This window comes from Myxocyprinus asiaticus, chromosome 26, assembly GCF_019703515.2.
Source record: "Myxocyprinus asiaticus isolate MX2 ecotype Aquarium Trade chromosome 26, UBuf_Myxa_2, whole genome shotgun sequence".
Lineage (NCBI taxonomy): Eukaryota > Metazoa > Chordata > Actinopteri > Cypriniformes > Catostomidae > Myxocyprinus > Myxocyprinus asiaticus.
This window is the reverse complement of record NC_059369.1, coordinates 43,084,996-43,097,578: the sequence shown is the minus strand read 5'-3', so window position 1 is coordinate 43,097,578 and position 12,583 is coordinate 43,084,996. Positions and strand designations below refer to the sequence as shown.

Here is a 12,583-nt window from a genome sequence, read left to right as displayed (position 1 = left end):
AGCAAAGAATGCCCTAGAGTCTGGTTTGTACAACGGATTGCAGTTGTAACTACCATTTTCTCTTGCCTTTGATTACATGCAAAATATCTCTCGCTTTCCCAAAATACACAGTGTTTACCTGCGTAATAAGTAACACCATGACTCACCAACAAACCCAAACAGATTCAGCCAACAAAGAGATCAGAGGGTTTGAAAATCACATTAAAGCACGCAGCGGCACATCCAGCAAAACATTTCCTGTACTGTAATTTGATCAAAGCCTCATGAAGTGTTGTTAACTTTGAGGATTTAAAATAAACCCACTTATGTGAGGCATAAACAAAAATCAGAGCTCAAGATTTCTAATTTTAATCTTTAGACAACTAGTAAAATTTCTTTTATTGTTTTGTTCTTTTTTTCATTAAAAATTGATTATAAAAAGTATATTATTATTAGCATAAAATTTAAAGTAAAAAGTTGTTGTTTTTTTCATATTTCATAATTTCTCAGTCTGAATGTTCAAAATCCTTTATTTCCAGGTGTATTTAATACCTGGTCATCACTTTGCATAAAAGCATCTCCTAAAAGATTAAAAGTAAATCTCCCGGGGCCTGGGTAGCTCTGCGAGTAAAGACGCTGACTGCCACCCCTAGAGTCACGAGTTTGAATCCAGGGTGTGCTGAGTGACTCCAGCCAGGTCTCCTAAGCAACCAAATTGGCCCGGTTGCTAGGGAGGGTAGAGTCACATGGGGTAACCTCCTCGTGGTCGCTATAATGTGGTTCTTGCTCTCGGTGGGGTGCGTGGATGCCGTGGAGAATAGCTTGAAGCCTCCACATGTGCTACATCTCCACGGTAACGCGCTCAACAAGTCACGTGATAAGATGCGCGGATTGACGGTCTCAGACGCAGAGGCAACTGAGATTCGTCCTCCGCCACCCGGATTGAGGCGAGTCACTACGCCACCACAAGGACTTAGGGCGCATTGGGAATTGGGCATTCCAAATTGGGGAGAAAAGGGGGATAAAAAAATAAATAAATAGGTTGCCACTTCTGACAAAAAAACAAAAACAATGGACATAAATTAAAGAATCAGCCAGTCATGAGTACATTAGGTATATTGAGTGCTCTTAATCGCTAATAAATACACTACTGTTTATTAAACATTTTTTATTGTATTTAATTACATTTAATGATTTGGTAACACTTAACAATAAGGTTCATTTTGTTAACAGTAGTTAACAACAGTAGTTAACATGAACTAATAATGAACAATACTTTTGAAACATTTATTAATCTTAGTTGATGTTAATTTCAACATATACTAATAATTTTTTAGCATCAAAAGTTTTATTTGTGAACATTAGTTAATGCACTATGAACTAACAATGAACAAACAATGAACAATTGTATTTGTATTAACTAACATTAACAAATATTACTAAATGCTGTAAAAATGTTGTTAATTGTTAATGAAACCTAATGCATTACAATAAGGTTCCATTCGTTAATATTATTAAAAGTGTTACCAAATGTATTAAACCTGGTTAATGTTCATTTTAGAATTTACAAGAATGTGTCCATTATTGTTGCAATTGACAAAATATCATTTTAATAGACATTGTTTCATTTATTGATGTCCAGTTGCCATTGTTTTGTTTATTGTTATCCATTACTGTTCTTTAAAATCATTAAATCATTTTATATCCTATCCGTGACGTGAGAAAAAATTGCTATTTCATGTTGAGCTTAATTTAACCTAGTAATTTATTTTGCGTCTATCTAAGAATTTGCAGTAGTGCAATAGTTTTGAGTAGTGTAAAAAAAAAAAAATAAAAATAAAACATTTGCTAAAATATGGACTTTGTTGCCCTCTGGTGGTCCTTATTTTTTTCGAACAAGACTCAATAAACTTACAGTATCAAACTTTACTACTCAACAACAAACTTCACTAAATAATTGTGTATTCGATGATGAAGTCATCTGAAGCTTAATGTATTTTTTCAGATGCTCATCAATTAGAGACAGAACTTTGAATTTGTGATGAGTCTGAATAGTTCATGTTTAATGAGTTCCATTATAGTTTTAAAAGGTTTGATCACTTTAATATATCCGTACACATCAAACAGAGAGAGAGAGAATGTGTGTTACAGTCGCTATATAAGTCTCACCCACTACAGATGCACTGTATATTAGACACTGGTGCTGTTTCTTGTAAATTATCCACTGATTCTGCTTGGATTTGATTTGGGAAGTCTATCTGCAACAGGAAAAATCATCAAATGGCACAGGTGGGCTTCCATTATCTTTATGATGTCATACCTTCATATTTTCATATGTTCAAAAGCAAATATGGTCAATCTGAACCATGGGATCCATAATTCTCTATTTTAATTTTGTTTATTTTTGGAGGATTATTGATATGTACTCCTGTGATGTATTATTCCATATCTTAAAGACTTGAATATGAGATGATTAATGAGATTCAATGCTGTTTATTTAGATGTTTTTATGTCATCTTTTACTATTAATTGGTACATTTTTATTAATAGCAATTAACCAATGAATCTTAATAGATAAATTACAGTGCAGAGAATTATAGGAGATACATTTTAAAGAATAACTTAAATTCAACAATATATATACAGATATATATATATATATATATATATATATATATATATATATATATATATATACACACGCTGGCGGCCAAAAGTTTGGAATAATGTACAGATTTTGCTCTTATGGAAAGAAATTGGTACTTTAATTCACCAAAGTGGCATTCAACTGATCACAATGTATAGTCAGGACATTAATAACATGAACAATTACTGTTACAATTTGATAGAAATGTTCAGCACTTCTTAAACTTCTTCAAAGAGTTCTCATGAAAAAATCCTCCATGTACAGCAATGACAGCTTTGCAGATCCTTGTTATTCTAGCTGTCAGTTTGTCCAGATACTCAGGTGACATTTCACCCCACACTTCCTGTAGCACTTGCCATAGATGTGGCTGTCTTGTCGGGCACTTCTCACGCACCTTACAGTCCAGCTGATCCCACAAAAGCTCAATGGGGTTAAGATCCAGAACACTCTTTTCCAATTATCTGTTGCCCAATGTCTGTGTCTCTTTGCCCACTCTAACCTTTTCTTTTTCTGTTTCAAAAGTGGCTTTTTCTTTGCAATTCTTCCCATAAGGCCTGCACCCCTGAGTCTTCTCTTTACTGTTGTACATGAAACTGGTGTTGAGCGGGTAGAATTCAATGAAGCTGTCAGCTGAGGACATGTGAGGCGTCTATTTCTCAAACTAGAGACTCTGATGTACTTATCCTCTTGTTTAGTTGTACATCTGGTCTTCCACATCTCTTTCTGTCCTTGTTAGAGTCAGTTGTCCTTTGTATTTGAAGACTGTAGTGTGCACCTTTGTATGAAATCTTCAGTTTTTTGGCAATTTCAAGCATTGTATATCCTTCATTCCTCAAAACAATGATTGATTGATGAGTTTCTAGAGAAAGCTGTTTCTTTTTTGCCATTTTTGACCTAATATTGACCTTAAGACATGCCAGTCTATTGCATACTGTGGCAACTCAAAAACAAACACAAAGACAATGTTAAGCTTCATTTAACGAATCAAATATCTTTCAGCTGTGTTTGATATAATGGCAAGAGATTTTCTAGTACCAAATGATCAATTTATCATGATTACTCAAGGATAAGGTGTTGGAGTGATGGCTGCTGTCTAGATTTGATCAAAAATGACTTTTTTTCAAATAGTGATGGTGCTGTTTTTTACATCAGTAATGTCTTGACTATACTTTATGATCAGCCGAATGCCACTTTGGTGAATTAAAATACCAATTTCCTAACGAAACAGCGAAATCTGTACATTATTCCAGTATGTATGTATGTATGTGTATATATAAGAGAGAAAAACAATGTTTTTATTTATGTACATTTATATACACACACATTTCTATTATTTTATTCAATAATTATTAGAATCATATTTATTAATAGTACTAAAGTTATTATATATACTCATATATAGTATAATAGTTATTCTTATTAATGGCAATTTACTAATTAGTGTAGATTAATAACATAGCAAAGTACAAAAATGTATAGGAGATAATTTTTTTTAAAGTATGCTCTTGTACATTTCTGTTTTTGTGTATATTACACAAAATATATATTTCTATACATTTTTATACATATATACATTTATATTTATCTAATCTATAAATTTATATTTATTGTTTTTCATTAATAGAAATTAAACAATTAAAATAAACATAAAAGATTTAAAGGAATATGAATGTAGAAGTAAAAATTTAAGGTATACCTTTTACAATATTCTGTACTTTGCTAAAGATTTCCCTTGCTGTATATTCATTGTTCTGCATTAAAACAATCACTCACGTCATGCATGACTTTCATCACGGCAGCTCTGTGCGCAAACACACCAACTAGAGGATGCAACACTTCAGTCACACATAAAGCTCAAATACATTATGCTGTTTTGATCCGCTCTAGTGGAACGAGACCCGGCTTTCATGCATCTCTGGAGACTCCAAATGACCTGGTTGTGCACACTGACCGTGGGATTGACCACTCACTGCTACTTTACCTACAAGAGTCTCAGGTGGGACTATGATGATCAACGGAGATGAACAATTTCATGCAGTCACCGCTGGATTCTACACATTTCATACAGTATGTGCACCCATCAGTGGCTATATTAAGGCTTTGAATAAGGTCAGCTATGAATAGCTTCATTCACAGCGTCTCTGTCCCAGTGGCAAGAGGTAACTGTTTATTTTCATTGCATTTTAGTTTCTTGGGCTGTGTAGACAGTTTTAACTTTGCAGAACTGCACAGGATTTATCTGAAGTCAATATTAAAGTCATTTTTGTTGAAAGCCTGCTTTGGTTGACCCGATTTCACTTCTGTGCTCCCTTTTGTGGAAGCTGCATTTGCATGAAACGTGCTGTAAGGATGAGAAGACCAAAAGGCAGTGGACTTAATTAAGTGTTTTTGCATGAGAACAAGCTCATTTGTGCAACTATGGCTGACAATCCTGATGACCCTTTGGCTTTGTTGGAGATTCTCGAGGTATTGGGTGCATGTCGTGGAAGTGTGACTTACGCTGACATATGCATGTATCTCAGTGGACGATTCAGTCTGCAACCACTTCTTGAATTACGTAGTCTTCTGTACTCCACCGCATGCAGAGACCCGTGTTTCCCTGCCACCCTTTTCAGAGAACGCCTTCACCCGCCCTGCAGTAACCGGCTCTCAGCGGCCGCTGATGTTGTTTCCCTATTCAATCTCCTCATGCACACACGCATGGCTCCTACATATGCACAGAATGTGCAGACACTGACGCCCTGTCAGGTCTGTGGAAAGGGATTTCTGCGTTATGAATGGCCGGCTGCCCTGCCCATTGCAGGGGGAGGGACCACCTCTGAGGAATGTAAATATGAAAACCTCCCTCGTCAAGCGATTAGTCTTAACACGGAGGCTTTACACGCACAGGCTCACCCTCAATCATACAGGCACAACCAAGAAAGCATGCAGAATACGCATTCTGTGGATACGTCCAGTGATAAAGTCAATCCAGAGGCAGGCAAGATGCCGAAGGCCAATCAGGAGGCCCATATTGTTCGTACCTGTTCTCAGAAGAGGAGTGCCTTTAAAGACGGCTTTCGAAACTTAATGCCATTCATCTCCATGAAAGTCAATGGCCAATCAGAGCAAAGCCCAGATGGACCAAGGGAAGATTGTGAGGATCTGCTATCGATTACTCAAAAGAACCCCTATCCAGACCCTGCAACATATGCAGATGATCAACAAACATGCAACACAGCATCACATGTGCATGGTCTGCATGATCATTCATACGTCTATGCAACTCATCCTAATGCTACACAACCTGTAGAACCAATGACAGACACCAACAAGCAATATGTTGATGCAACAAACCTATACAGTCCTGGAAAGACTCAATGGCATCATATCAAACACGAGAGTTTGGACGAGCTACAAACATCCACCTACTTCGGGCCTCCAGACGACAATCAAAAGCAGCCGCCCCCGGCTCTACAAGTCAAAAGCCACAGTTTGGATATCGATAGCAGGACTGCGGATGAAAGACTGGAACCGGAACCGGAAAAGGCTGTGCTACAGAAACCTCGATCCGAAAGATCTGTATTAGAAAAGTCTGGATTAAGAAAGCCAGGATCTGTTAAACTCCGCTTTGATAACTCAAGCTTCGACATTCCTGGCTTTGATCCTCGCATCGTCAGCTCAGTGCGGGACACCTTTAAGCGTCTGAGCGGCATGAGTTTGGACGCCTGGTATGATTGGTCTCTGAGCGCTGAAGGTGTGGCCAGCGTAGGCACCCAAACGGAAATGGCAGATCGGCGTGCTTTGCGAAGCCTCATGCTTAGCGAAAAACTCTCAATGGACAACCCTGACATCGCAGAGGACGACATCAGCGCTATCTTCCGTTTCCTAGATGACATTAGCATGTGTGGCTCCATGGCAGTGCTGCCAAGAGAAGGGGGCGGAGCCCAAGAGGGGGGTGGGGCTGGGCTGCCAGAGAGGCGGGAGCGTTTAGGGAAGTTGCGGAGGTTGTTTCATTCCTTGGAGGCACCTGAGGAAGGCGTGCGATGGGGCGTTGGCCATCTGCTTCAAAGGGTCACTGAACTGGAGCAAAGGCTAGAGCCAATCACAGAGCTGCGTGAGCAACTGGCACTTGTGCTATCCACATTGGACCGGCTGGAACAAAGGGAGCAATTGGCATGCCCACACTCACATCAAATGCACATACAACAACAGCCACCAGCACGGCCCAATGTACAGCAGCAAGGCTCCCCGAGGATCAATCCAGGGATGGAAGGCGCCAACGAGGCAGCAGCCAAACGTAGACGTCTGTTTGTACGCAGGGCATCAAGAAGCCACACAGAGAGTAGTGGTTCAGAAGCACACAGAGAGTTGAGCATCAGCTTCAGTAAGGAGCCACACATACAGCCTGTTGAGGTAACAAGACTGAATACTTGTCACAGCATTCTATTTACATGTCCTTTGATAAGAAATATCTACTTTGAAAAAACAAATGCACAGTGGGCCCCAAAAGTCTGAGACCTATGGAGCCCCTTAGAAGACAGGGAGGGCATTTATTTTCTGTAATAGTTTTGCGTTCCCTCGCAACAGCATTCTCCATCCCTTATGAAAATTAACCATGGTTTTACTGAAGTAACCATAGTTGAATTATGTAATCTGTAGTAAAACCATGACTACAAAATTCCCCATGGTTTCACCACTACAGTAACCATATTTCAGCCATGATATTTGTAGTAAAACCATAGTAATAATACAGGAAAACCAAAACTATGGCAACAAAAATCAAAATGATTCTGCCAAAATGGGTACTACAGTTTAACTATAGTAATGCCTTAGTTAATTTTTGGTACAAGTAAGGTTTGTCCAAAATAACATAACAAAAATGAACTCTGGCTTCACTATAGTAAAAGTGCAGTAACCATGACTGTACCATTAACCTTTTTTTGTACAGTACATGTAGACTACCACAATTCACCATGGAGTGTCTATAGTAAAACCATGGTTAATTTTTGTAAGGAATTAATTAAAATATTTACAATGGAATTTACGTTTAAATCTGGAAAAATGTTCAAACTCAGAAAAGTTATCTAGTAAAGAAGGTGAAGAAAGAAGAACTGAATGAAGAAAAAAAAATGTAGGGTACCATGCATAAAATGTCACTACTGTATAACTGAAAAGTGCAAAACAGAGCCTAGTGGTTTCTAGTGGTCTCAGAGTTTTGGACCCATCATTTTAAGTCACTTTGACCTAGAAACACAATTTGAGTACAAAAGGAAAGTCTCCACTTTCTAATGATATGATTATCATGTTTCTATATCTCATTATATTGCCAAGATATTAAAACTCAAATGTTGGCTGTGACTGTCCTTTTTACTTTAGTAAATACAACTCAAAATGTGTTTCTAGGTCAGAATGACTCAAAATGATGGAGTAGGTCACATATGTATAGATCACAAGGGTGATCAAAGTATAAATCTTGTTTTGGCCCCTCAGTCAGATCAGCTAGGTCGTGTGTATAAAAGAGATGGCCCCATAGCACAGGAAGTGATGGGCTTCCGCCTCATGCCACCCGAGGCCCAAAAAGCCCTGCGACGCACCTCTGTCCAGAGCGCTAGCCAACATGTCGCCAACCGCCCCAAGGTGACTTGGAGCCAATCAGACTTTACACCCCTGGACCTTCAGGTAACAAACACTTCCAGATGCATTGATTTGAGAAAAGTTGTATAAAACTTTGTCACGTTGTCAATCTTTGTATGTAGGGAAGACTGGGGCAATTGTAACATTTTTTATATTTTCCTAGTAACTAAAAGAAAAACAGACAACAAAAAATATGCCTGGCATCTTTTGGAAAAAGAGACATTTATATGTGTATCTGTTACATTTACACTGATCAGCCACAACATTAAAACCACTGACAGGTGAAGTGAATAACATTTATTATCTCATTACAATGGCACCTGTCAAGGGGTGGGATATATTAGGCAGCAAGTGAACACTCAGTACTTGAATTTCATGTGCTGGAAGCAGGAAAAATGGCAAACATAAGGATCTGAGAGACTCTGACAAGGGCCAAATTGTGATGGCAAGACAACTGGATCAGAGCATCTCCAAAATGTCAGGTCTTGTGGGGTGTTCCAGGTGTGCAGTGTTTAGTACCTACCAAAGGTAGTCCAAGGAAGGACAACCTGTGAACAGGTGACAGGGTCATGGGTGCCTAAAGCTCATTGATTTGTGGGGGAAACGAAGGCTAGCCCACAGAAGAGCTACTGTAGCACAAATTGCTGAAAAACATAATGCTGGCCATGATAGAAAGGTGTCAGAACACACAGTGCATCGCAGCTTGCTGCATATGGGGCTGTGTAGCTGAAGACCAGTCAGAGTGCCCATGCTGACCCCTGTCCACTGCCGAAAGCGCCTACTATTGGCACGTGAGCATCAGAACTGGACCATGGATCAATGGAAGAAGGTGGCTTGGTCTGATGAATCACATTTTCTTTTAGATCATGTGGATGGCCGGGTGCATGTGTGACGTTTACCTGGGGAAGAGATGGCAGCAGGATGCCCCATGGGAAGAAGGCAGGCCGGTGGAGGCAGTGTGACGCTCTAGGCAATGTTCTGCTGGGAATGTTCATGTGGATGTTACTTCGACACATACCACCTACCTAAAGATTGTTGCAGACCACGCACACCCCTTCATGGCAATGGTATTCCTTAATGGCAGTGGCCTCTTTCAGCAGGATAATGCGCCCTGCCACACTGCAAAAATTGTCCAGGAATGGTTTGAGGAACATGACAAAGAGTTCAAGGTGTTGACTTGACCTCCAAATTCCCCAGATCTCAATCCGATTGAGCAACTATGGGATGTGCTGGACCAACAAATCTGATCCATGGAGGCCCCACCTCACAACTTGTAGAACTTAAAGGATCCGCTGCTAATGTCTTGGTGCCAGATACCACAGGACACCTTCAGAGGTCTTGCGGAGTCCATGCCTCGACGGGTCAGAGCTGTTTTGGCAGCATGAGGGGGATCTACACGATATTAGGCAGGTGGTTTTAATGTTGTGGCTGATCAGTGTATAGACTTACATTCAGAAAGATAAGATCATAATAATAAATTTAAAACAAGAATTCAGAGTGTAATAATCGCCCCCATTATGGAGGCCAAGAACAGTGGAAGCATATGCTAACTTTAGTGGAAACTGTTAACTGACAACTTAGAGGGAAAAATAGATATTAGTTTGGATTCAAAGGCATCATAAATTTGGACAGCAGCAGAAAAGTACTGGACATTTAAAAATATTATTTATATTTTTATGTTTAAAATTTTTCTCAAAGTGAAACTTTCACACGGCTTTTTCTGGTCTCCCCTATTACAGTGGTCATGAGATAATGCAATGTCCATGTGGAAGATGCATTTGTTGATGTTAACCCATAATTAACTTTTATTACTTACCTGGTGTCTATGTATGTTTTGCAGGCCCCTGAGTCTTTGGAGTTCTGGACGGACGAGATTTACACGCCAGCCTCTGACACACTCCTGCGGCGTTCACATTCATACACCCGGTGCAGCAGGAACCAGGCGTACCGCATCGCTGCTCTGAGCATCACTGCCACTATCATCCTCATCCTCATAATCGTCATTCCAGTCAGCACTATGTAATGTACATAGTCACATGACACAATATCATTCTCATGCCTGAAACACACTCTACGCAAGACCATGAACGCGAACGCTTCTAGCTGCGCAATCTAAATTTCAGCCATCATTGCATTGCGAAATGTGGCAGACCACATTCATAACGCATGCATAATGCCAGAGACTATTTAGCAGAGATGGGCCACTTCTATTAAAATGAATGGGAGAAATTGGAACGCTCAACCAGGAGCACTAGCACCCAGTGGTCAACGAATGTAGAAAGGAAGTCCCGCCTTAAAGGTAAAAGAGCCAATCATCTTTTAGATACAGACATCGCCTGTCAATCAACTCGAGAACGCGCATGCACATTAGCTATACAAGCCGGGAAAATTGCATGTTTAAGCGTAATATGAGGTAAATAAGCACAACTTATGATTCCAATATTATAAAATGTTATTGCTGATTTGAAATATGTTCTTTGATCGTAATCTTGACCAACTGTTTTTGAGATTTCGGTGCTCCCCCATTCAAGTAGAAAGGAGCTGTACTGGCATGACTGGAAATAACCTCCCGAGAGCGTTTCAAAGATGGCAGACAGTGGACTGACTTGCTAGAAAGACTTTGATAATGCATCATATGCATGTGTTGCATTCCTAGTTATACCACAAGGGGTGCTAATGTAGCCATTAATGTAAATTGTCGTCTTCTACGGTCAGTTCTTTCTCGGGATGGGCAATGCCACTTGTTTACTTTTCGATCCAAAACAAAATACTATCAATGTCAATATTGTTGATACCGATATCTATGTTAAATGGATTTTTTTTTTTTTTTGGCACCAATGTGTGAACGGCTTGTAATGCAACTTAAAAAGTGAGCCCTTCCCGGACTTCCTAGGTTGCCTATTAAAGTCTGTAGACTGATTTTCATGCGAAGGGAGCAGGTCGGTTTTGCCGGGAAAATCCAAAGCATGTGACGTTTATGCGCGCTCCCGAGAGTCTTGCCTCAGTGCTTCCGCTATTTAACAGTGTCAACAGACAGTCTGCAACACTAAGTAACGTTAACTTAGAGATGGAATCCAGCAAACGTCTGGCTCCCAGCACAACACCATCTCCTACACAAACTCAGAGTTCCCGTCTGGCTAAGCGGGAACGTGATCGTGGTCGAGCGAAAACTAGAGTGAACATCGGCAGGGCATTTCATTCCTGGATGGAACTTCGTTCGGTTTTGTGGATCAAAACCGACCCTGAATTGGTGTTCTTCTTATTGGACAGGTAAGCTTACATAACTGCAAAGCATGTGAAATATAGTGCCATAAGGATTGATCTGTGTCATTTTAGCTAACTTGATCAGTAAACTGTCTTGTGTAGTTCGGTAGTATGTATCTGTATGTGTGTATCAGTATGCTATGTTAGCTGATAAGTAGTTTTAGATTAGTCTCAAAGTTTGTAGTAAAACAATCATAACTGTGTAATTTTAATTATGCTACCTCATCTGTCAGCATGATGCCGGTGAATCACGTTGTCTCTTTGTACGTTACGTCATTGTTTTGGTCGATGCTCGCTCATGTCCCTATGGAGTGTGTGCACAAGCGTGAGCACGAGCAACAGGCTGCACTTAACGGCCACAGGGGTCATTAATAACAAGGGTTTCTGAATCTTACATACTGCACCTTTAAAGCGAGCATCGGCCAAAACAATGACGTAACGTAAAAAGAGACTGAACATGATTCACTGACGGATGAGGTAGCATAATGAAAATTACACAGTTATGATTGTTTTACTACAAACTTTGAGACTAATCTAAAACTACTTATCAGCTAACATAGCATACTGATACATCTGTATGTGATACATACTACCGAACTATACAAGTTTACTGTTGCACTGTTATGTTGCACTATTGTATGTTTTGTATGTCATATGTTGTACTATGAACAAGAAACCAGCATATTTGCTTAAATTGATCCTGTATACCTGACTTTTAGTATAAAGAGAAGATCGTTGAAATTTTTTGAAAGTTACGAAGCAGGGTAGCTTGCAATTCGTTAGCGTTAGCAGGCAAGATCAAGTTAGCTAAAATGACACAGATCAATCCTTATGGCACTATATTTCACATGCTTTGCAGTTATGTAAGCTTACCTGTCCAATAAGAAGAACACCAATTCAGGGTCGGTTTTGATCCCCAAAACTGAACGAAGGTCCCTCCAGGAATCAAATGCCCTGCTGATGTTCACTCTAGTTTACCGTTCACGTTCCCACTCAGCCAGACGGGAACTCTGTGTTTGTGTATTTGTCGGTGTTGTGCTGGAGCCGGACGTTTGCTGGATTTCATCTCTAAGATAA

At 39.7% G+C, this 12,583-nt stretch overlaps 1 protein-coding gene across 1 annotated transcript; it reads left to right on the top strand.

Moving 5' to 3' along the window:
* The first annotated feature begins 5,044 nt into the window (after nucleotides 1-5,044).
* Nucleotides 5,045-10,618, top strand: LOC127417159 (major intrinsically disordered Notch2-binding receptor 1-like). Its single transcript, XM_051656903.1, has 3 exons — nucleotides 5,045-7,021; nucleotides 8,099-8,287; nucleotides 10,083-10,618. The coding sequence occupies exons 1-3, from the start codon at nucleotides 5,045-5,047 to the stop codon at nucleotides 10,263-10,265; spliced, it is 2,349 nt and encodes a 782-aa protein (XP_051512863.1). The 3' UTR covers nucleotides 10,266-10,618.
* The last annotated feature ends 1,965 nt before the right edge of the window (nucleotides 10,619-12,583 follow it).